The following is a 24,887-nucleotide window of genomic DNA, read 5'->3' as shown; positions in this document are numbered from 1 at the left end:
AGAAATGAAAGTTCTGGGTGGCCTAAAATTCTGAAAAGGAACTTGGAGAATCCCTGTCCTTGTGACTTGGTGACTGTTGGGTGGTGGGTCCCAGTGAAGGGCCCCTGAGGTAGTCCAGTGTCCATCCTGGGGTTCAAAGACCCTGACTGGCAAGGACCTGGGTCTCACTGACAGCCAAGCCAGGGCCCCACGAGTGCAGGCCCCTGAGGAGAGGCGCTGGTTCTGGGGAGTCCAGCCCCTGGGGGGGCGGGCGCTACAGCTGTCCGCCTGTCCTTGCCACACGCCTGGCTGCTCCTCTCAGCCCGGAGCCCCAGAACCCTGTCCAGGCGCCTCCAGCTGAGCCCAGCACCACACGCTCCTTAGAGCCCCTGAAAACCACCTTCTACTGGCCGGGACCTCCTCTCCTCCTGCTCGCCGGGCTCTGTCCTCCTCCTCTGGGAATGGGAACAATGGCGGTACACATCTCACCGGGTCATGCGGGAATGTATGGGAAGCAGTTGGCACCAGGCATACAACAAGCACACAATGAGCCCATCAACGCTGGCAGCTACGATTGTTATTGCTGTGCGTTCTTCCTGCCTTTTTAAAACTCTCCCAGTGCTCAGGGATCTCCACGATGCCGCACTCTGGGGTTTTTCCTGTGCCCAGTCTGCTGGCTCCTTCCTGGGCTCTCTCCTGCCACCTGCCCCACCAATGCCCAGGTACTTCCTGGGTGTCCTCGTGCACTGCTTGGCTGCTGTTACCCTCTTATTGGCAGTGACCAGGGGCCCAGATTTCCTGGGGTCAGTCCTGGCTTAAAACCTTCTGTGCATTGTCCCTGTAAGGTCGCTAGCCAGACTTTGGCCCTTACCTTTGGCTCAGGCAATGTGATGGAGCGTCTGCGTGCTGAAGCATGTAGACGTCAGGCTACCTCCCGGACGTTCCCCCATGTTCCCTGGGCACCTCAGAGTCAGCAAGACTAGATTCCGCAACTTCCTGCCGAGTTCTCTTTCCCTCTGATGCCCTGCTCAGTCAATGGAGCCACTTCACTGGCTGCCACTCCAAACAGAAAAGTGGGTGACAGGGGACACTCCACTGTCCCCACCCCGTCCTTGCCCCAGCAAGGTACCAGGTACCAAATCCTATGTCCCATCTCCCAAACCTTGCTCCAGATGGGGCCTCTCGCCCCATGCCCACCCTTACACACCATTCACAGTTCCCATGGGTGGCTCCGAGCCCTTCCCCCCAGGCCCCCTCCTCCAGGCGGCCCACAGGGCTCTCAGCTAACCCTGCTCCTCTCTCTTCTCCACTTAAGGCACTGCCTGTCCCTTTCCAGATGGGAATCCCCTGAGGGCAGGCCCTGCATGACTCACCACTTACCCTGGTCTGGCCTAAGCTCAAGCAGAGAGAGGAACTCAGGTAAGTCTTTGTGACCGTGAGTCACCAGGCCCAACCTCTCACTGTACATATGAGCAAACTGAAGCCAAGGAGGAGAGAGGACAGCTCATGGTGACAGCAGGAGGAGGCAGACCTGGGGCTAGAACTAAGGTCTCTGGGTCCAGCTGATGCTCCTCAGAAGGAGATGGGGACCCTCGGGCTGTGCCAAGTCCCCATTCCCTAGGGTCTCCCCTAGGACCTAGCCATTCTCTGATGTCACTTCCTGTCTCAAGATCTTAACGTGTGCTGGTCCCTCCACTAGGAAGGCTCATCCCGCCACCTCTGGCTAGATAATGCCCGCTTGCACCGCACCTGCCATCTAATCTGATCCTTACCACAGGGCCTGGGGGCCTCAGAGGCCTCAAAGTGTCCCCCCAACCTCCTTTATGGGGCATTGTACTCCTCCTCGGCCCCCCCCCCCGCGCCCCCCCAGCCCTGCCCTGTGTCTCTCCAGAAGCCCCAGATTTCCTGCCGGGAAACTCATCCCCTGCTGTCTGAGCCTTGCTGGGGCCAGGAGCATCAGGCCAGGCCAGGGGCTGAGCCTGGAGAACTGGGACAGATTGGGGGCCTCTGGTCTCTGCAGCCTCCCTTCCTCTGTCCATCCTGGAGTCACTCTGTCCTTCCCATTCCCCTTTTCCCTATCACTGCATCCTGGCAAAAGCCCAGAACCTCGCAGGTTCTGACCACAGCAGCCCAGCCTCAGTGGCTCACTGAGGCACACACAGCCCCCCATAGGAACACACACACACACAAAGGAGCCACTCTTCAATCCACACACTCATAGATGTTCTCTCACACAGCCACACACACTCACAGTTACACCCAATCACAGTCAGACACAGTCACCGACAGTCTCAAGGAAGGACAGACACACACCCCACCCAGAAAGTCTCAGAGTCACCAGGAGTCACCAGGGCTCTCTCTCACCCTTGCATACACAGTCAAATAAACGTGCAGATTCACAACCACAAACACACATACCTGGTCACACAGTTACAAAGTGTCACACTCACACAGGCACAGAGCAATACACAATCACACACAGAGAGAAACAGACACACACAGTTGCACACAGGCTCCCGGAGACGCAGAACAATGGGTGCATTGTCTGGGTTGGCAGCAGCTGGGGAGGAAGGAGCCACAGTGTGGACGGAGGAGGCTGTGGGGGCTGCTGTCCCCTCCCACTCCCACCCAACCATCCCAAGCCTCTTCCCCCTTCCAGAAGTTAGATTCTGCTGGGCCTGGCTTTGCTGCAGGCTCAGGCGCCCAGGCCCCTCCGCAGCCTCCTGGGGTGTCTGGTGGGGATGCAGGATCTCCCCTGAGGGCCAGGCTCCCTCTGGAGCTCTGGGGACTTGGGGTCTTTTAGCCCTGATGCTCCTCCCTCCTGGGATCCTTGGGGAGACTTGTCTTTCACCCCACAAGGCAGCGCCTGAGGATCAGGAGGCTTAGGATCGTAACCTCTGACCCCATCCCCTCCAGGACTCACACACTCTCCATCTGAGCCTTGCCAGCTGGTGCGGGCAGCGCCTGGCAGCATTGTGGGTTCTCTATTGTGGTGGAGACAGAGAACAGGTCACAACGTCCGTCCCTTAGTAGCAACAGAGGGAAGAGTCACTGCACTGTTAGTGAGTTGCAGGAGGGGCATAGTGCCTCTCCCTGGGGGCCCTGTTGCCCCCACTGTAGGGACACAATGGAGACATGGTGCCTCCCCATCCCAAAGCTAGCTCTTGCCTTCCACTCTGACCAGGCAGCCCCAGGTCTCAAGAGGAAATTCTTCCAGGGGTTTCCTTAAAGCCCTCAGCCTTTTTTTTTTTTTTTTTTTTTTTTTTTTGAGACAGAGTCTCACTCTGTTGCCCAGGCTAGAGTGAGTGCCGTGGCATCAGCCTAGCTCACAGCAACCTCAAACTCCTGAGCTCAAGCGATCCTCCTGTCTCAGCCTCCCGAGTAGCTGGGACTACAGGCATGTGCCACCATGCCCGGCTAATTTTTTTTTTTTCTGTATATATTTTTAGCTGTCCATATAATTTCTTTCTATTTTTAGTAGAGGTGGGGTCTCGCTCTTGCTCAGGCTGGTCTCGAACTCCTGAGCTCAAAGGATCCGCCCACCTCGGCCTCCCAGAGTGCTAGGATTACAGGCGTGAGCCACCGCGCCCGGCCTTTTTTTTTTTTTTTTTTTTTTTTGAGACAAGGTCTCTCTCGCTCCATTGCCCAGGCTAGAGTGCAGTGGTGTCATCACAGCTCAGAACTCGTGGGCTCTAGCAATCCTCCTGCCTCAGCCTCCCGAGTAGCTGGGACTACAGGCACACGCCACCACACTGGACTAATTGTTCTATTTTTAGTAGAGACAGGGGTCTCACTATGTTGCCCAGGCTGGTCTTGGACTCCTGGGCTCACGAGATCCTCCTGCTTCTGCCTCCTAAAGTGCTGGGATTACAGGCGTGAGCCACTGAGCCCAGCCTGCCCAGCCCATTTTATCAGACCTCTCCAAATCCTCTCTCACCCTTAGCTGTTGGTAGCTGCTGCGTGCCCTCAGGCATGTCACTTTCCTTTTCTGGACCTCAGTGTCCCAGTCTGTAAAATGGGGGGGGTGGTGCTAGTGGAGCCGAGAGTGTTCGTTACCCTCAGAGTGGGCGTAGGCATGGAGGACACAGGAACGCGTAAGAACGAAGATGCCACCTCAGCCCTCCCCAGCCCCTCTGCGGTCAGATCTGTGGGAAGTTCCCAATTTCTCAGGCCCTGGGGTGTCTCCACACTTCACAGCCTCAGGCCTCCCAGGAGGCCCTACTTGTAGGAGGGAGTGGGGGAGGAAGGCACTTGCTGAGCCAGACCGGACACAGCCTTGCTTTTGCAACACTCTGCTTCTTCCAGCCCCAATCCCTTTCCTCCTGGGGGCTTGAGGGCAGGCAAGGGGACACACACATCTGGGACAATCAGAACTCTGCGTTCCCACCAGCCTACCAGGCCAGCAGAAGAAGTGGCAGAGGACCAGAGCTAGAGAGTCTCTGGCCACCGGCATCCTGCCTCGGGGCTCCCTTCCTCTCAGGCAGGGTGGGAGGCTGGGCTGGGCAGCCTCGGGAGCTGTCCTCAAGGGGCTGTCCCATCCCTCCCCTGCAGAAATCGGGGCGTTCTGAGGTTAGTTGAGTCCCTGGCTGGGGGTCCTCTGCCTGTGTGGGGAGTCCTGATGTAGGGGAGCAGAGCTGTGTGTGGGTAGGGGAAGCAGCAGACTCAAGTCAGTCAGGTTATGTCAACACCTCTTAGCCTCAGGGACCTCAGCTTTCCAACAGGGACGGAGATGCCCTTCAAGGTCACAGAACCCCCCAGGCGGGACTTTGTAATGTGTCCAGGCTGAGGGCCGGAGGAGCTGGAGGTGAATTTGTCTGTCCGGGCTTAGAATGACTGGCCACAGGGACCGGCCTCACCAGTCAGACCAGAGTGACCCCGAGGGGGTCAGACCCCCAGGCTGGCCCAGCAGGCGGGCGGAGACGTGGGTGGGGCCTCTGACCCGTGTACAGTCCAGAGGAAGCGCCCAGCTCAGCGCGGAGGTGGCGGGAGGGCGGCGAGGGGGTGGGGAACGCCTGCGGCTTCTATGATGATATTTTCTGGAACGTAACTCAGGACCAGCCGTCTGACGAGTCTGGGCATGTGAGCCCTTCGAGGAGTTCAAGGGAGAGACTGACAGGGGCTGCCGGTGCAGGACCCTGCGCGGTGCGGGGGGCGCACCCTGAGAGGTGGGAGGTGAGGGAGGGAATGTCTGCTCTCTGCGCCTTCCTCTAGGCGCCCCCTCCTCGCCCGGCGCGCTGGGGGGCCGGCCTCTCTCCTTCCCACACCGGACCCTCCCGGCCCCTGGTAGTCGGGTGGAGGGGGGACCAGACAGCCAGCGTCGCCCACTGCGCAAGTGGGGCCTGCGACCCGACCCCGCCTCCGCCCCTCGATTGGGCGCTCATTTAAATGTCCGGCCCCGCCCCGAGCTCTGGGCGCATATATATGGGCGGCTCGGCGGGCGGCGGGCGGCATTCTGGCGCGGAGCGGAGCGGTGGCGGGCGTAGCTAGCGGGTCGGCCGCGGAGCGGGGGTGCAGCTCGGTTTCCCCCCGACACCCCTCCCCCTCAGGCGCCAGCCCCACCCCTCCACCAGCCGGGCCGACCCTGTCCAACTATCCCCTGCGGCGCGAGCCCGGGGCGGCTCCGGGCGCCCCCAGCAGACCCCCCCCATCATGGGCAGCCAGAGCTCCAAGGCTCCCCGGGGCGACGTGACCGCCGAGGAGGCAGCAGGCACTTCCCCCGCGAAGGCCAACGGACAGGTGGGTACGCTCGGCGCGGCCGGCCCCGGCCCCCTCCTCTCGCACCTCGCCCCCTCTAGGGCCCTGGGCCGGGGCCGCGCGCTTTGTCCGGCCCGGGACACGCGGCGCCCCCTCCCCCGCCCGGTCCCTTTGTTCTCGGCGCCGCAGCCCCCGCGGGCGAAGCAAGGGGAGGGGCGGGGAGGGGGCGCCGGCCGGGCCCCGCCGCCTTCTTTGTTCGCGGCCCGGGCCCCGGGCGCTGCCCCCAGGCCGCCCCGAGTGCCGCGCGGGGAACAAAGGCGCTGCTGGGCCACGCCAAGGGGGCGCCCAGGGGCCGCGAGCGGGTGCCCAGCGGGGAGGGCACTCCACCCGCAGACCTAACCTCGGTGGCCCAGGGTTTTTTTTAAGAGGGAGCCGAGATGTGGGGAGAGCCTGGGGTGGGCGGGGGGCCGTTTGCACAAAGCAGGAGGCTGGGAAAATAGGCAGTCCAGGTGCAGAGAGACAGCGCCCCAGGGCGGCTTCCCGCCCAATATCGCCTGGCGCGACTCGCCCGCCTGCCCGGGATCCGCACAGCGGATCCAGAGCGGTTCCGCGCGGAATAGAGAGCGCGCCCCGGGGGAGGGGGGTGGGGGCCACAGGACCCCAGCGCCTCCTGCCGGCCGCGGCCTCTGCGCGCTGCGTCCCCGCGCGCCTGTGAGGGGCGAGGCTTAAGCCAGGCTTTAGGGTTGCAGTAGAATCAAGTCGGGGACCCCGTTGTCTGGAAGGGGTCAGAAGCGGGCTGGGGGGGAGGGGGAGATGAGCCCTGGCCCTCATTGCTGTCTCCTCTGCCCTGCAGGAGAATGGCCACGTGAAAAGTAATGGAGACTTATCCCCCAAGGGTGAAGGGGAGTCGCCCCCCGTGAACGGAACAGATGAGGCAGCCGGGGCCACAGGCGATGCCATCGAGCCAGCACCCCCTAGCCAGGGTGCTGAGGCCAAGGGGGAGGCCGCTCCCAAGGAGACCCCCAAGAAGAAGAAGAAATTCTCTTTCAAGAAGCCTTTCAAATTGAGCGGCCTGTCCTTCAAGAGAAATCGGAAGGAGGGTGGGGGTGATTCTTCTGCCTCCTCACCCACAGAGGAAGAGCAGGAGCAGGGGGAGATTGGTGCCTGCAGTGAAGAGGGCACTGCCCAGGAAGGGAAGGCTGTTGCCACCCCTGAGAGCCAGGAGCCCCAGGCCAAGGGGGCAGAGGCTAGTGCTGCCTCCAAGGGAGGAGACACAGAAGAAGAGGCAGGGCCCCAGGCTGCAGAGCCGTCTACTCCCTCGGGGCTGGAGAGTGGCCCTACACCGGCCAGCGCTGAGCAGAATGAGTAGCTGGGTGGGGGCAGGTGGGTGATCTCTAAGCTGCAAAAACTGTGCTGTCCTTGTGAGGTCACTGCCTGGACCTGGTGCCCTGGCTGCCTTCCTGTGCCCAGAAAGGAAGGGGCTGTTGCCCCCTCCCAGCCACGTCCCCTCTCCTCCTCTCCCTCGTGTGGATTCTCCCATCAGCCATCTGGTCATCCTCTTAAGGCCAGTTGAAGATGGTCAGCTTCCCAAGTTAGGTTAGTGATGTGAAATGCTCCTGTCCCTTGCCCACCCTCCTTGGCCCCACCCTTGCAGAAGGCAATTGTTGGTTTTCTTCCCCAGTTCTTTTCCAAGTAGGTTTTGTTTACCCTACTCCCCAAATCCCTGAGCCAGAAGTGGGGTGCTTATACTCCCAAACCTTGAGTGTCCAGCCTTTCCCCCTGTTGAGTTTTTAGTCTCTTGTGCTGTGCCTAGTGGCACCTGGGCTGGGGAAGACACTGCCCCTGTCTAGGTTTTTATAAATGTCTTACTCAAGTTCAAACCTCCAGCTTGTGAATCAACTGTGTCTCTTTTTTGACTTGGTAAGCAAGTATTAGGCTTTCGGGTGGGGGGGAGGTCTGTAATGTGAAACAACTTCTTGTTGTCTTTTTTTTCTCCCATTGTTGTAAATAACTTTTAATGGCCAAACCCCAGATTTGTACTTTTTTTTCCTAACTGCTAAAACCATTCTCTTCCACCTGGTTTTACTGTAACATTTGGAAAAGGAATAAATGTTGTCCCTTTAGTGGTGCTTTAATGAGTGGTCTTCTGGGGGTAGGGTGAGGAGATTGGTGGAAACTAGTTAACCTCAAACCTCAAGGGAGGGGTTAAGACAGGTAAGTTGACGATGGGGTTTTTTTGTTGTTGTTGTTTTGGGGATTGCCCAGATAACTCACGGACACTAAAAGTTCAGGGAAGTAGCACTGAAATCAACCCAGGGACATTTAGGAAACAGAAGCTCAGGAAGGTATAGAAATGTACCATTTTATTACAAAGAGTCTCACAAAAATGAAAATAGTATCTCAAAAAGGAAACTAGACTACCAACCTCCACCTGCAGAACTGGGGGAAGACAGAGGGCAGGCAGTGAGTTGCTTGGCTCACCTGAGGCCACTGGGAAGGTATGAGAACAGAACCAATCTAAACATGGCTGATGTTACCTTAGGAGCTAGAAAAGAACGGGATCCTTGAAGACCCAGCCACCCCTTCTAGAATGCTCAATAAGGGCACGTTTCCAAAACTACTAAGCAAGCGCTTGGCATTTCAAGATTTTGTCTTACAGCTGCATAAAAGTATCCCTTCTGCCCAGACCTGGTACTCTTTATGGTTTGAAATTAAGACTGGGGAGGGACGGGTAGCAAGGCAGCTCCTAGAAGAGTTCATCCAGCACAGCTGCCCTGGGCTCAAGGCCCTTGTTTCTTTGTTTCTGTCTAGCCCTGGGGATATTTATATTTAATAAGTTTTTATATAAATACAAAGAGAATTAGAAAATATAAAATCTGAGGGGGTAGAGGAGAAAGGTGGGGTACGTGGCGAGAAGCCAGAGCTGGAAAGATCTGCTCAGGCCAACTTGACCTCCTCCTTGACCCTGTGGAGAGAGCAGAGACTGGCATGAGACAAACGACCCAAGAGGCCTGAGGCAAAGTGTGGAAACAATGGCTTCCACAGGACACCAGCTGCCCAGGTGACTGCTGGGGGCTGGGGCTTCCTAGCTCTGCCTAGAACTGCAGAGACGTACAGACTGGTCCCTGAAAGAGGCCTTTGTAAGCTGGACCAGCTGTCCCTGTGCCTTCCCTCTCAGAGTGGTGGGACAAAGGCACTGGTGCTCCAATGCCAGGGAGATGGCCAACACACAGCTCCTTCCTCACCCTTTGGCTTCTGGCTTCTCCTCCTTGGTTTTCTCCTCTTCTGTGACTTCTAGAACATAAGAAAGAGTACAGGGATGGCCAAGGGTAGCCCCTCTGGAAAGACCCATGAGGTCTTCACTTACCCTGAAACCCCTTCCCCAACACTGCAGCTCACTGGACATACAAAAGAGAAACCCATCCCATCGCAGGTCTCCCAGTGAGCCCTGCAGAGAACGGACAGGTTGGACCGGTTTCCCAGCCTGCTACAGCCAGAACCTGGTAGGCGGAGGCAGCCCCCTGGGAAACGGGTGAACTGCTGAGAAAAGGGCTTGGGTGGTATGTGAGAGTCACAGCTCACTCAGCCAGTAGACATGAGTTTCATTGTTCTGTGGGACCTGCCACTTCTGGGAGCCACTGAAAGGCCCAAGAAGCTAAGGAAGAGCCCAACAGGAGTGTGCAGGGCCTGAGTCAGCTCCCTCCTCCAGGCACCCTACATAGGTGCATCCTCCTCCAGGGCTCAAGACCCAAGTCCTGCCTCAACCCAAACCTACCTTTCTTCTCTTCTGGATCTTTCTCTTTTTCATCCTCTGTTTTGACTCTCTTGGCTTTTTTGAAGTTGGCAGAGTTCTTGCGGCCGCCCTCTCCTTCCTCATCAGAGTCAGAGAACTCTTCCTCACAGGCAATTCGTTTGTCCGAGGAACAGACTGGGAGGCAAGGGAAAGTATGAGGGAGTAAGAGGCCGTTTACCTCATGGTCTATGCCTACTGCTTCCCTGAGGGAAGGGGACCAAGAGAAGGAGAGGGAGGGAACTTGGACTTCCTAACCTGTTCCAACAGACCCTGGAACTTGAAATTTAGGTTTCTTAACAGGCACATAGCTTGGGGGGGATGTGGAACCAGGAATGGTAGAGCCGCCTACTGAGTGGGAAGGGTCTGGGTCTTACTTGAGATGCGCTTGTCAGGGTCTTCTTCATCCTCATCGCCACTTTCCTCTGGGATGGCATCCTCGGGAATCGCCTGCATTTGGACCCCAGGAGCATGGGGCAGCATCCTCAGGTTCTCAAACAGTCGCTGTCTATAGTCAATGGGAGAGACGGTGGCTGGGCTCTGGTTAGGGACAAACCAGGGCCTGCAATGTTCAATCAAGGGGTGGCCAGAGGAATACTCACTTGATTTTCTCCAAGTACTCGTTAGTGTTCTGGTTAGTCATATTGGAAGGACTGATGTGAAGCTTGAAATCTGGACCAAAGTATTCGAAGTAGTCATTGTATGGAAGCTCTGATTAGGGTAGGAGAGAAGAGAGTCAAGAACGCTGAGAAAAGCATTTGTGGATTTATCTGGGCCTGTTTACCCATCCATCAAACGGAGAAGAATGCCTCTGAGACAGGCTGAGACTTGGGTGCTTATGAGATTTTAACACCATTCTCCAGTGTCCATGCCAGTATATATGTCACTAGGAGAAGGCCCAAGCACTGGATTCAGACACTTAGGCAATGCTCATTGCAAGTGCTCCCTTCACTCACGACCCCAGTTACTCTATATAATAGAGTAGATATTCCAAAGCTGTAAATAACCAATGATAGTTTTGTCCAAACCAAAAACAGGAGGGACAGGGGACAGAGTCAAAAAGGACTAGAGAAAAAACTGGTGGCTATGATCTGTCAATCACAATGACATAGTATCCCCACATATGACCAATGGGCAAGGGGTTGTGAATTTGAGGACACAGGAGCTCCAGCCCCTGGCCCAGCCCCCTCCAACCGGCTCTGGAGCTATTACCATTAGGGATCTCCGTGTCCAGGGCCACAGCTGTTTCATATGTCCAGCACCGGGCAACGTTACGAATGGTGTAACCACCTCCTCCCAGCATCAACATAGGCAGGTTGAAGCTCTTGACAAACTCCACACACTTGGCGTGCCCTTTGGTGGGAAAAGGGGTACCGCGTTACAGGAGCAACCAACAGGACCCTGCCCACCGGAAGAGCCCAACAGGAGCTCTGCTACCCGGTCTCACCTTTGATGGTCAGATTGAAGCAACCTAACCGATCCCCAGACAGGGAGTCTGAGCCACACTGCAAGACCACCGCACTAGGCTGGAACATCTCCATTACTTTGGACATGACCTAAAAAGGATACATCCTGGTTACCGCCAGCCTCCAGAACATCTATATAAGGTTTGGGGACGGAAACGTTGGGTGCCACACCTTTTTCTGTTCCTTATCACCTACTCCTTCCTGCCTTTCTGCTCTCCCTCATGCTGTGTGGTAGAGAAAAGGGAGTAGCAGGCTGGGGCTCTTGTTTCCCCACTTTGGATTTCAGTTTTCCAATTTGAAAGGATTATTAAGACCTTTCTAGCCCTAACAGTGGTGAAACTAGAATGGTCTCCCTATCAACTCCCTAAATTTTTCCCTTCTTTCACTGCCCACGCTCCAGTGCCACTTCCTCTAAGCAGCCTTCCTGATCCTTAGCTGCACCTACTCCACTCATTCAGTCCTACAGACGTGGAGCCTTATGAGCAAGCACTTCGTATATCTGATTCTCACAACTAGATTCTAACGTTAGTGAGGACAGAGACATAACTCACACTTCTGTTGCACTTACTATTAATACTAGGCACACAGCAGGCACTTATACTGGCCTACATGCCACTACATATTGCCACCTCTGCACTTCTGTTGGTGGTGTTCCTTCTGCTGAATGCTACCCCTGTGGCCCCCATCTCCTTCACATGGGTACTTCCTCATTTTTCAAAGTCCAGCTCAAATGTCACCACCTGTGTGAAATCATCCCTGACTACCCTCTCCCTAGTCCAGGCAGCAGTTTGTCTCTCACTCCTCTGTTCATCCCTCAAAAACACAAGAACCAGGCCAGCCTGCCCGCAGAACATGCCAGACAGCCTTTCCAGAGCCTGTGGATGGGCTAACTGGTGAAGGGCTTTCCCAGACACGTCCAGTCTGCAAAGACTGAAGTAAGTCCCTACTTCTTCATACGTGCAGACATCAACATAAGGCAACAAGAACCATGAAAAACCAAGGAGACATAACACCACCCAAAAGAACACAGTAGTCTCCCAGTGGCTGACCCCAAAGAAATGGAGATATAAAAACAGTACCGACCACACACTGTTGGGTTTGTGCCTGCCTTCCCTACCATAGACTGTGAGGGCAAAGATCGTGTCTTAGATATTCTTGTATCCAGCAGAGGGTCTGAATATAGAAGGCATCAACACGTTTGGATGACTTTTGTTCCTCAACTGGCCACACAACAATCCAGGGTTGAAATACCTCTCATTTCCAGCTAGCCTTAGTGGGGAGAGATGCTTGAGGTATAGTGGGGGTGCTATGCTCCCCGTCCCCTAGACTAACCCGTTTGCAGCCCAAGGAGTGAATAAAGCCACTTACCGGTTTGAAAATGGCCTCATAGGACTCGTCATCAATCCCATCTCGGAGCGGGTAGTTAACAGCATAATACTTGCCTTTGCCAGCCCCAATATCCTAATTAAGAGGGACAATTAAAGTAAAACTGAAAGATGAAGCCAGAAGGAAGTTCAAGGATGGGGGCTGGAGGGTTAAGGAGAGGCAGTGGTTCTAAGAGAGACAAGCTGGGCCCATGAGGTGGGCCAGGACAAGGGTACCTTGTTAGTACCATTCCCCGAACTGGCAAATCTAGCTCACATCTCTGGACCCACCACTGAGCCTATACTCAGGCTGAGAGCTGTTTATGGGGCCAGAGATTGAATATACCTCCCCATGGCACAGTATTTCTACCTCTGGATTGGGTTAGAGCTGGCAAGCAACTGGGTGACAGAAATAACACCCATCCCCAACAGCCCTTTCCTCTCCTGAGAGCTTTACTCTCACTCCTCAACCCCCATTCTCTCTTCTCTAGGGAGATGTGGAGGGAAGCAGAGAGAAAAGCAAATTTCTTCCAACTAACTTCAGAATAGTAAATGCTCGTTTATTCTAACACTTGCCATAGCAAACAACTGAATTATTGCTACTTTTCACCCTAGGGCTACCAGCATGGCAAATTAGCTGATCTCGCTGTATTCATGTTAACAGAAGCAGATGGAATAGCTCAGCGAAGCAGCTTCCAAGGATTCTTATCCTGAGGTTGATGGATGGGCTTCAGTAAGGGGACATATCTATTAAGTATCCTATTATCAGCTGCAAAATCTGAGGAGAGAGTCCCTAACAAGTCATAAGGCCAAAGGGGAAGGTGACCTAAAAATGTTATAAGAATCTTTGAGGTGTGGTGCACACCTGGGGGATGCACATGCTTGAAGCTCTGACTTGGGTGGGGCAAAGGCAATATATGTAACCTAAACATTTGTACCCCCGTAATATGCTGAAATAAAAAAAAAATCATGGCCGGGCGCGGTGGCTCACGCCTGTAATCCTAGCACTCTGGGAGGCCGAGGTGGGCGGATCGTTTGAGCTCAGGAGTTCGAGACCAGCCTGAGCAAGAGCGAGACCCCATCTCTACTAAAAATAGAAAGAAATTATATGGACAGCTAAAAATATATATAGAAAAAAAATTAGCCGGGCATGGTGGTGCATGCCTGTAGTCCCAGCTACTCGGGAGGCTGAGACAGGAGGATCGCTTGAGCTCAGGAGTTTGAGGTTGCTGTGAGCTAGGCTAACGCCATGGCACTCACTCTAGCCTGGGCAACAGAGTGAGCCTCTGTCTCAAAAAAAAAAAAAAAAAATCATATATTGCCTGTTTCTTTTAAATAAATCTGATTTCAATAAAATTAATAAAGTTTTTTATATATGTGTACATATATATAAAGAACCCTTGAGATGGTCCTTTAGAGTCCCAACTCCTAGCCCCAAATTCAAGCCTTATGGGGGCATAAGAACAGAGTAATGCAACCCAGCTATGGCCAGGAGGGAAGTCCAATGAGTCAGGAGACCTTTATCCTTTTCCAACCCTTTAAGTCCCATCAATTCTTTTCTCCAGAATAGAAAAGGGAGGAGATCATGGCAGGTGCTCCAGACTGGGCTGTGGAGTTCTGAATGGCAGAAGAGGCAGGAAGTGGTTTTTAGTGGCATGGGATAGGAGAATTAGAGCTAGCAGCTGAGGGTGAGCTGGTTGGCCCCTAAAGGGATTTCTCACCCGTAGGTCCCCAGTTCCTGGGAAGTACTCTCCATATTTATGAAAGGACACAGTCATGACCCGGTCTGTGGTATAGAAGGCCTCTTCCACGCCATCGCCATGGTGAATATCAATGTCAATATACAGCACCCTCTGGTGATACCTAGGATCAGAAGGGGGTCAGGGATCTGGGGGGTCTTTGGGGATGGGACGCGCCAAGCGCGCCAGGTCCCAGCTTACCAGGCTGGCTGCCTCCCTCAGGTATCTCTAAGCACCAGAGACGTGGAAACTGGCTGAAGGAAGGTGGAAGAGCGGCCGGTTGTCTCCAGAGGCCTGACCAAGCCGACCAAGTCCGATCTTCCTACTCTACAGCCAGGGTCAACTCCGGCCACACAGGGACACTCTGGAGGCAGGATCTGAGCAGCGCCTGCCCCTGATCTTGCCGTGGGCTCAGATCAAACCAAGACCCCGTCAAGGAGAGGATGGCCAGAGACACTCACCGAACACATTCTAGCCAGCACATCGCTCGGAAAAGCAAACTAGGGAGGCAAGCCCAGGGGTAGAGGGAAGTGGGAACCTGGCCTAAGGTGCTCCTCCAAAAGACAAGGCCAGGCAGGCATACTTTAGCAGTTCCAGGATGGCCAAGACGATATCATTGACGTAACAGAAGCCAGATGCCTCGGACTTCTTTGCATGGTGCAGGCCCCCAGCCCAATTCACAGCGATGTCCGTCTGCTGCTTATTAAGTTTCACAGCACTTGCTGGTCGTGGGAAGAGAGAACATAAGCCGGTTACTAAGCCACTCTCCCCTTCCCCCAAGAAGCCCAGGGAACCCAGTGAGAGGTAGGACCTGCCTATTCAACAGCTGTATTGTACAATTCACAAGCCAGCCTGCTCCCTCCCACCCCATTCCAACAGGGAGTAAATATGATACTGCCAACTTTAAAAACTATTTTCTAAACTGAGGATGGTAACCCATTAGTAGGCCTTAAAATTGATGTAGTGGAATTCTATTTAAATGAAATAGAGCAGAATAAAAATATCAGAGTAAACTGCTCTTTTGTAAAATTTTGGTTTCAGAATGAGCGAATGTATGTGTGCCCACACACGTATATCCTGGATTGCGTGTGTAAGTTTATTTCTTATTACAGTTCATAGTCAAAAAATTTTTGAAAAAATACCAAAGATAATGCTTGCTCAAATTACAAATTGGTCCAAGAAGAAGTGAAGAGAAATACACACACATCTGTGCAAGCACATTTGTGGCAGTGTTAACTTTAACAGCAATCAAAGCACGGAACAATCCAAATGATCCAACAAGAAAGGACAGATTATATCAACTGACGTAGGTCCATAACATGGGCTGATCATACAGCCACTAGAAATCATGCTGTAGTATACCACAGGGAAATTTTAAAGATTTACTAAGTAAAAAATGCAGGCACAAAACTCTGTGTGTGTGTGTATGTGTGTGTGTGTGTGTGTCTGTCTGTGTATATAAAATATAAGGCAACACATTTTTGTAAAATGTAAAATGTCCAAATATATACACACAGAACAAAGAATGGATATACTAACACCAAAATGGCAACAGTGATTATGGATAGACAGTGTGGCTGTGGATGATTTTGGTTTTTTCTGTGTATTTGTTTTCTGTAATTATATTGGAGGGGGGTGGATATAGTGATCATAGGAAAATAAATATTTGTTAAGAAAGGGTTTAGATTTCACCTCAGTCTCTACCAAAAAAAGAAAAAAGAAAAGAAAAGAAAAAAAGAAAAAGAAAGAAAGGGTTTAGAGTAATCCTAGAGTTAACCCAGAGGCTACAAATGGAAGTGGGAGATTTGTGGGGAGCATTTTTGACCTCTAAAGACAATTACCATATTCTTTCATAAGACACAAATGATGACACTTCCATTTTTGTAGCACTTTGCAGTTCACAAATTGCTTTTACATACAGCATCTCAATAACCCCATAAGGTCTGTAGGGAATTCCTTGGTAGGAGAGGACAGTCAAGGACACCTGTTAGTACCATGTCAGAGACTGAACCTGGGCTAAGACTAAACCAGAAGGACATTTTAGAGACCTAAGGTAAAAACCCACAGGAACTTCTACATGGTTACAGATCAGCCTATTAGGACAGTGGCCTAAACGGCAGACCTCAATAGAACAGCCCAGCCCAGGCCTGGGGAGGGGATGTATATTCCTTACCCACAGAGCCACCAGTAGACAGCTGACAGAACTCAAACAGGCCGTCAAATACTGGACAGTCCTCACCAACGTTGACTTGAAAGAAATAAGCAAAATGTTAGTTTCCATAATTTCCTTTAGATATTTATGAGCTAATGGAAAAAGCATAGAATTTAAATTCAGAAGGCATGGGTTCGGCCGGGTGCAGTGGCTCACGCCTGTAATCCTAGCACTCTGGGAGGCTGAGGCGGGAGGATCGCTAGAGGTCAGGAGTTCAAGACCAGCCTGAGCAAGAGCGAGACCCCGTCTCTACTAAAAATAGAAAGAAATTATCTGTCCAACTAAAATTATATACAGAAAAAATTAGCTGGGCATGGTGGCGCATGCCTGTAGTCCCTGCGACTTGGGAGGCTAAGGCAGAAGGATTGCTTGAGCACAGGTGTTTGAGGTTGCTGTGAGCTTGACGCCACGGCACTCTAGTCCCAGCAACAGAGCGAGACTCTGTCTCAAAAAAAAAAAAAAAAAAAAAGAAGGCATGGGTTCTAGTCCAGGATCTAGTATTTACTGGCTGTGTAACTTGTTTGAACTTTAGCCCATTATCTATAACAAGCAATAATGATATCCACCTGACCCAACTAGGGAGCACATTAACAGAAATCTAACATGGGAAAGCAGTTAGCAACTTGGAAAATGCAGGTTCATTCATTGAGGAAGAAACATTTATCCTCTTCTTCCAGCCTGAGTTTGTTCCTGGACCTCACGCTAGCTGGCCAACAAGGGTGAAGAACAGAGACCTATATAGCTGTCATTCACTGAGCACTTGCAATGTGCCAGAAACTGTGTTAAATGCTCTAAATCCTGAGATCATTTATCTTCACACAACCTTCTGAGGTAGGATTTGGTCCTATCTTATAAATGGGGAAACAGGCTCAGAGAGGTGAAATGCAAGTAAACGGCAACAGCAGCATTCAAGCTTCAAGCTTTGGTTTGTCCTAAAAGCCTGTGAAAATATACCCTGAACTTTTTCTACGTCCTGCCATATATACAACCTCATTTGATCCCCACAACAATCCTATGAGCTGGACAAGACAGATATCAACAACACTGTTCAGAGGAACTAACAGATACAGAGAAGTTAAGTGACTCGCCCAAGGTTATATAACCAGGCAGTGGAAGAACCAGAATCAGAATCAGAGTCCAGGTGTCTTAACTCCCCCAGTCCAGTGCTCTTTTTACTACACCCACAGTGACAACTGGAGTAAAGTTATTTCAGGCCTAAAGGGGTAAAAGTACAAACGAGTACATAATGTGGAAACACATGCAAACAATAATGCAAATGAAATGGAAGACAGGAAGGAAAGCACACCTGGAGGTTGTAGACTCACAGAGCTAGAGGGGAACCTCATGGCTCTAAGTCTCCTCTAACAGAAAAGGAAACTGCTGGGACATCAGTGATGTACAGGAAGTTAGAGGCAGGAGTGGGGCTGGACACTTATTCTCTTGCCCCAGCCTTCCCACTGCACCCACTGTTACCAGCAGGCGTTTCCAAAGTAGAGTGAGGAGGAGGAGCCCTGGGATGCGGACAGTAGTAAAATCCAGCTTGGCTTGTGGTAGTAAAATCTCAAAACACAGTGCTCAGCAAGGCGCGGTGGCTCACGCCTGTAATCCTAGTGCTCTGGGAGGCAGAGGTGGGAGGATCACTTGAATCCAGGAGTTTGAGACCAGCCTGGGTACCCCAGCGAGACCCCTCCCCGCCATCTACAAAAAAATTAAAAAAACGAGTCAGGCACAGTGGTGCGCGCCTGTAGTCCCAGCTACTCGGGAGGCTGAGATGGGAGGATAACTTGAGCCCAGGAGTTTGAGGTTGCAGTGAGTGACTGTACCACTATACTCCAACCTGGGTGACAGGGACCCTGTCTCTAAAAAAAAAAAAAAAAGGAAACAAAAGACAGAGCTAAAACTCAAGAGTTACCAACTCTGGTCCTGCCCTAAACTGAGGGTGCCCAAGCTCTGGTGCTCTAAGGAAGTGTAGCTGCATGAGGGAGTGAGTAGTGGGTGACTCTTTTCCTCACTTCCTGGGTAAACACTGGCAGGCTGTGTAAATAAGAACTTTGGTCCCTGGGGCCAGGCTATTTATCCATTGGCAACTGATTTTCTCCTCTGGCTGCTTCCTTCTGCGGTGGGTTTGGCCCGCCTGGGTTTCCAACCTTTGTTTATACTGCTTTGGGATGTGGAGCCCCCATGGGAGGGAATGGGTGTTTTAGATATGAGAAAAAAATATTGTCCTTCAGGCCCCAAACCAACAGGTGGCTCAAATGGTCAGCCCGTTTATTCCCAGTTCAATGAGATGTGTGATCAGAGATGGAAAGCGGGGGAAGTAGGAGGAGCTAATCTGTGACGTAGGGAAGACTTGTGTGTGGGTTTTCCCTCTTCCCAGTATAAATACTTTTCTCATTCTTAGGCTGGCTTTAGAGTGAAGGGGAGCAATACCGGGTGAGAGGTGGCGGAGTAGAGGCAGGCAGAGAAGGCAGTAAAATGCATATTGAAGAAATGCAAGGGATTGAACAGTGATTTCAGGAGAGCCCTTATATCTCGGTGGTGGTGGTAATGGGGCGGGGGCTGGAGGGCAGTGGGAGAGAAAAGGCATGTGATCAAGGAGAGGTACCCAGAGGGACTTCAACTGTATTGATAAGTTTTCTTTCTTAGGCTGGGCAGTGGGCACATGGATGTTCATTACGTTATTTTTTAACATATTTTTTGTGTCTGTAATATTTTATATGCACCTTATATTGTAAAAAGTCCAGAATCAGAGGACAAGAGTTCCATTCTCCGTTTTACCACCACCTTGCTGTGTGACTCTGGGAAAGTCATCTCCCCTTCCTGGGTCTCAATTAATATGTCTGTAAAATGGAAAAGAATGTCTCTTAATTTCCTTCTTTCTTTCTTTTTTTTTTTTTTGAGACAGGGTCTCACTACGTTGCCCAGGCTGTCACTAAACTCCTGGATTCAAGTAATCCTCCTGCCTCCTGAGTAGCTGGGACTACAGGCACCCAGACCTAATAGACCTAATTTTTCAATGTACAACTTTGGAATGCTGGATTCAGAAAAATTAGGGTGCCAAAGCAGAACCTGCATGCTCCTGAGGGCCTAATATTTTGCCTGCTTTGACAGATTTGTAAATAAAAACGTAATAGGTCACAATAGCAAAAGCTACTAGTCACTGAGGATAGGTACCTTGAATATATTATCTCACTTATCCCCCTCCCAGACTATGAAACGAGCACTACTGTCTTTCCCTTAAAGAAGGCAGGTAACATTCAGAGGGCTGGGAGACTTACTCGAGAACACATAGCTAAGTGGCAGAGCTGAGGATTCCAAGTAAGATCTAAAAGCTCATTTTCTTGCTTTAATACCAGCCTGCTTCTCTAGTGAGAGCCTGCTCTACTGAGAGTAGAGCTGATCCTTGGCCTAAATGGGTTATGGAAACCCCTAAAGCCACCTACAGCAAAGGAACGAGCCTGCCTCACCTTGGCGGGAAATAAGACCCTGCCAATTCAGAAAGCAAACACCCCACTCAGAGTGGGCAGCAGCTCCTGGCGTTGTGGGTAGTAAAGAAGCTTCCTGCTTCGAGGAAGGTCTCCATGTTTCTGTCATCATTACCACTGTACAGTTATTGGAACTAATAAATAACTTTCTTCCTTGAGAATAAGACTACCTTGTGGCCAGCAGTAATAAACAAGTGTCACAGATTTCCTGATATTTCAATATAGGCTGTCATAACTTCTTTTGGACAATACTATTACACTGTTTTATTGTATGGGGTCTTAGGTGCTAAGGTAGTTTCTAAAATAACACAAGGAAGAAGTCAGGTGTGATAGTTTTGTCCTAAATTTGAACAAATGTTTTCCACACAGCTAAAATAACTCCCACAATTCCTATAAACTGTTCTTTTTTTTTATTTTGAGACTGAGTCTCACTCTGTCAACCAGGCTAAAGTGCAGTGGCATCATCATAGCTCACTGCCACCTCACACTCCTGGGCTCAAGTGATCCTCCTGCCTCAGCCTTCCAAGTAGCTGCGATTGCAGGTGTGCACCACAATGCCCATCTAATTTTCCTATTTTTAGTAGAGACGGCGTCTTGCTCTTGTTGAGGCTGGTCTCAAACTCTTGACCTCAAGCAATTCTCCTGCCTAGGCCTCCCAGAGTGCTAGGATTACAGACGTGAGCCAACATGCCTGGCCCGATTCCTATAAAATGAGTGTGGCTTCTAAGAGGGGACTTGTTCTGGAGTTTCAAGTCCCAGGGGGCAGGGACAGAATCACCTCATCTCAAAGATTACATCATCTAGAGTTTGTCCTGAGTAGCTTCTAAATTCTCAATTAATATCCACAAAGTATAGTTACAGCTGAATGGAAATCAGAGATCATGTGGCCCAGCCCATTTTACAAAAAAAAAAAAAAAAAAATCTGAGGGAAGTGACTTGCCCAGTCAGTTAAGAGTTAGAGCTGGGCCCTGTATCTATTGTCTCCCCCTCCCAGGTCAGTGTTTTTTCCATTACAATAATTACAGTACTCTTGGGACAGTGTTGTGAACCTAACTGGAAAAAGTCCAACCTCTATAATTTACAATCAGGAAACAAGGAAAACCAGACTTAAGAAAAAAGAAGCACTTTGGCACCCTTGGGAGACAGGGGAAATCGGGTGTCAGCTGAATGGGAGGCGCAAGGAAGGCAGAATAGGCTTCCACAACGGAAAGGGAGACCCAACTGGGGCCTTGCGAGTGTGGAGGGAACAAAAAGGACTTACATCTCTGCATCTGCTTGCTGTATTCGGACATGTTATCTGGACGGATGGAGCGCAAGAATTTAATGTAGTCATCACTGTGGTACTTGGTCATCTCCTCAGCATTGGCTTTGTGAGGGCGCTAGAGGGCAGAAGGGAGAAAGGGCAGGTTATTCTCGACTCCTGCCAGTCTTTACTCAGTCTGAACACGTATTTTCTGCCTAGCACTGAGCTAGGTGCTGTAAAAGATAAAAATAAATAACAGATTAGATTTAGGCCGAGAAACTTACAATCTAATTAGGAAAACAAGATTATCAAAGGAGACTGGATCTCAGAACACCTAGAATGCAGCTCAAGCTCTGTTGCTTAGGCAAGTTATTAATATGATCTCTTCCGCCTCAATTTCCTCATTTACTAAATAGGGACATCTACCTCACAGGGAAGTTGTGAGAATTGAATGAGATTGTTAAATCTCTTTGTAAACTGTAAGGTGCTTTACGAATTATTATGTTTTATCATTAAATATAACAATATATAATTATGGGCCAAATGCTCCAAGAATTCAAGAAAAAAGAACATTATCCAGGTGTTGTGGCACCTTATAGTCCTAGCTACTCAGGAGGCTGAGGCAGGGGGATCACTTGAGCCCAGGAGTTTGAGGTTATAGTGAGCTATGATCACACCCCTGAACTCCAGTCTGGGGGACAGAGTGAGACTCTATTAAAAAAAAAAAAGAACAAAGTAACTACTGACAACTGAAATAGATGGGTAACCCTTCATAAATCATCACACCAACAATTCTGATCACATCCTCCTCACTAAAGCTTCCTTGACATGATAATTTCCTGGTCATGATTACTCCTTCCCTCTTTTTAAAAATTCTCTTCTCTTCCTCCTATCCCTTAAAGGTAGGTCCTTTAAAAATGATCCTCTTCCTCTCTAATTACCAATACAGCAAGTCCTCACTTAACATCGTCCATAGGTTCTTGGAAATTGTGACTTCAAGTGGAATGATGTATAAAGAAACCAGTATTACCATAGGATAATTGATTTGTTATAAACAAGAGTTAAGATCCTTCCTGAGCAATGCAGTTTCCTAAAAAAAAATAAAAATAAATTAAAAAAAAAAGAGTTAAGATCCTAGCAGCATATTTCTGGTCACAAAAATATCGCCAAATGCACAATAAAAGATGCAGTATGAACGTGCTCAGTGAGGCTGCCATATTTGTTACTGTTTTTTGAACTGTGTGGTAGCAGGAGGTGCTCCTTGAAATTTTCACTTTGCAAACATCTATTTTTTTATTTAACCTACCACCACTACCATCTCCGTTGCTCACTGATTCCCCAAAAATTGGGTAAATAATGAGTTTAGGTTAACTGGCATGTCTAAATTGTCCCAGTCTGACTGAGTGTGGGTATGTGTGTGCTGCCTGGCACCCTAAGGTGGGGGAACAGACTCTGGCCATCCTCGAAAAATGAATGAATGAATCCAAATTATTGTCAAATAAAAATTAACTTAACATGCATATCTTTGGGATGTAGGAGGAAACCGAGTACCTGGAGAAAACCTACACAGACAAGGAAAGAATGCACAAACTCCACACAGACAATAGCCGGCTGGGAATTTTTATAAAGACTCAAATCACTTCTAACATTAAACATTGAAATAAACGTGAACGATACATAAATTTAAGAAATACTTTAAAAACAAGTAAAATCATTTTTTTCTCATCAACGTGATAGTGAAACGACGTTGAACAAAGCAATATTATTCGAGGATCTGCTGTACTTTTATAGTTTATAAAGCATTTTCAATACACAGCTAACTTTTATTGTTTCCTCTGTGCCACTCACTATTTCAAGCATTTTAAATGCTATCTCACACGATCCTCACAACAGCCTTTTAAAGTTCATACTATTGTTATCCTCATTTTGTAGTGAGGACACTACAGAGAGATTAAGGGTGCCCAGGGTTACACAGCTGGTAAGCTGGAATAGGAACCCAGAGGTCTGGCTCAGGTACTATTTGACAGACTGAAAGAGAATGTTTTATCAAAAACACCCATAGTGAAGCCAGGCGCAGTGGTGCACACCTGCAGTCCCAGCTACTTGGGAGGCTGAGGCAGAAAGATTGCTTGAGCCCAGGAGCTCAAACAAAACAAAACAAAACAAAAAATCATAGTGAAAGAAGCAAGATTTGGATCCAAATACCAAGTTGTTTTTACTATACCTAAGTCCTTTACCCTCTCGGCAATTTCACCGAAGCTCCTTGCTTTGGCTATCCCTTCTACACAGATGACTGCCCAAACTCTATCTCAGTGGTGATCTTGGTTCTGAGCTCTAGGTTTACAATTGCAATAGCTACCCAGCCAGTTCCACCCTCAAACCCTAGATGCACTTCGAATTCAACTTGACATAACAATTTGTTGTTGGGAGCCCGGAAGCACACAAATTCAACTTAACTTCCAGAACTTCTCTTTTACTATTTCTGTTAATGACACCAACACCCACTCAGGCTACAAATGTGTCATTTTAAACTCTGTCCTTTTTCACTTTCACTGGCAGTCCCTCTCATCATACCTCCATAATCTTGATTGCATCCAGTACCCTATTTCTCCCAAAGGAGAGAAGGATGTGCCATCCCAAAATATGCTTAATTGGTATATTGATTATCTAGAGTTGAAAACATTGGAGAAATTAGAATTTCAGAAAGGGCAAGCTGGCCGGGCATGGTGACTGGCACCTGTAATCCTAGCACTTTGGGAGGCTGAGGTAGGAGGATCACTTGAGGCCAAGAGTTTGAGACCAGCTTGACCAAGACCGTCCCTCTCTACAAAAAATAGAAAAATTAGCTGAGCATGGTGGCATGCACCTGTAGTCCCAGCTACTTGGAAGACTGAGGTAGGAGGATCACTCAAGCCCAGGAGTTTAAAACCCGTTGCAGTGAGCTAGGATGACACCACTTCACTTGAGCCCTGGAGATAGAGTAAGACCTTGTCTCAAAAAAAAAAAAAAAAAAAAGGCAAGCTGACCTGTCTCTTCCTGATTGCAGCAAGCCACAAAGATTCCCCTGAGAAGGAATCTTACACTTACCATGTAAGGGAGAGAAAATAGGTTTATCACCAGAAACTTGGAATTGGAGGCTGCAATGGATCTAAATAAACATACTTAACTAAGTACCTCTTATCTTCTACCTGTTTTACACTCCTCCCCCATCTCCTACTTCTCTAGAAAATTTACTGCCCCTAGCCAGATTTTCTTTGTCCTGTCATTTCTTCTCAAATTTATCATTCTTTGTCTAAAAAGTATAAAAGCATCTTGCTTTGGCCACTTCCTCAGACTTCACTCTCTTATGATGATCCCCAGGTACCTGGTAAAACCAACAAAATTTGCATACTTTTCTCTTGTTAATCTGCCTGGTGTCAATTTGGTTTCTAGGTCCAGCTGTAAAGTCCACTGAGAGCTAAAAGGGAAGTTGGAGGTATCTCTGGCTCCCCTACACTGCTACATCCTCGGTTCCCAGGTTCCCTATTCTCACCACCATCCACCTAGTTGCCCAACATAGAAGCCAGAGTACCATCTTTGATTCCTCTCGCTCCTCATCCACTACATTCAAATTCTCTTGAAACCACCACCAATGCATCTGTCCACTTCCATCCGCAGGCCACCATCTTTTTGGCTTAGATTGTGGCAACAATCTTCTAACTGGTGATCCAGCCTCAACCTTAACATTGTGAATTTATGCTTAGTCCTACACGCAGAGTTATCTTTCTTAAAATGCAAAATGAATCATGTCACTCCCCTCTAAAAACACTTCAGAGGATACTCACAATATCAAGTTTAAACTCTTTAACCTGGCTTGGAATAATCTGATCCCTGCTTACCTTTCTAGCATCCCCCTAAATATTTTATGCTCTAACC

The 24,887-nt window shown here is 49.9% G+C and overlaps 2 protein-coding genes across 3 annotated transcripts in view; one reads left to right on the top strand and one right to left on the bottom strand.

Annotated features, from left to right (window-relative positions):
- The first annotated feature begins 5,425 nt into the window (after positions 1-5,425).
- MARCKSL1 (MARCKS like 1) lies at positions 5,426-7,796 on the top strand. The gene is made up of 2 exons (XM_069477614.1): positions 5,426-5,715; positions 6,527-7,796. Exons 1-2 carry the CDS (start codon positions 5,629-5,631, stop codon positions 7,040-7,042), a joined length of 603 nt encoding a protein of 200 aa, XP_069333715.1. The 5' UTR covers positions 5,426-5,628; the 3' UTR covers positions 7,043-7,796.
- Positions 7,797-8,019: 223 nt separating this feature from the next.
- Positions 8,020-24,887, bottom strand: part of HDAC1 (histone deacetylase 1) — a 33,354-nt gene continuing 16,486 nt past the window's right edge. Inside the window, exons 3-14 of one of the 2 annotated variants that reach the window (XM_069479709.1) lie at positions 20,991-21,108; positions 16,206-16,280; positions 14,616-14,754; positions 14,015-14,156; positions 12,298-12,390; positions 10,911-11,019; positions 10,676-10,816; positions 10,066-10,174; positions 9,841-9,971; positions 9,449-9,601; positions 8,919-8,967; positions 8,020-8,638 (exon numbers count right to left, since the gene is read on the bottom strand). In XM_069479709.1, the coding sequence (XP_069335810.1) occupies positions 8,611-8,638; positions 8,919-8,967; positions 9,449-9,601; positions 9,841-9,971; positions 10,066-10,174; positions 10,676-10,816; positions 10,911-11,019; positions 12,298-12,390; positions 14,015-14,156; positions 14,616-14,754; positions 16,206-16,280; positions 20,991-21,108 (1,287 nt within the window). In that variant the 3' untranslated portion in view covers positions 8,020-8,610. The remainder of the gene's footprint in view (positions 8,639-8,918; positions 8,968-9,448; positions 9,602-9,840; positions 9,972-10,065; positions 10,175-10,675; positions 10,817-10,910; positions 11,020-12,297; positions 12,391-14,014; positions 14,157-14,615; positions 14,755-16,205; positions 16,281-20,990; positions 21,109-24,887) is intronic. The other variant, XM_069479710.1, reaches the window with a different exon arrangement.

The sequence above is a fragment of the Eulemur rufifrons genome, chromosome 8 (genome assembly GCF_041146395.1).
Source record: "Eulemur rufifrons isolate Redbay chromosome 8, OSU_ERuf_1, whole genome shotgun sequence".
Lineage (NCBI taxonomy): Eukaryota > Metazoa > Chordata > Mammalia > Primates > Lemuridae > Eulemur > Eulemur rufifrons.
The sequence above is the reverse complement of the archived record's forward strand: the minus strand, read 5'-3'. Positions and strand labels throughout refer to the sequence as shown.

Excerpts from the sequence above, each read along its gene's own strand:
- MARCKSL1 (XM_069477614.1), top strand. The coding sequence starts at position 5,629 with ATGGGCAGCCAGAGCTCCAAGGCTCCCCGGGGCGACGTGACCGCCGAG. Across the intron at positions 5,716-6,526 it reads CCGCGAAGGCCAACGGACAG|GAGAATGGCCACGTGAAAAG; the intron begins GTGGGTACGCTC and ends TCTGCCCTGCAG.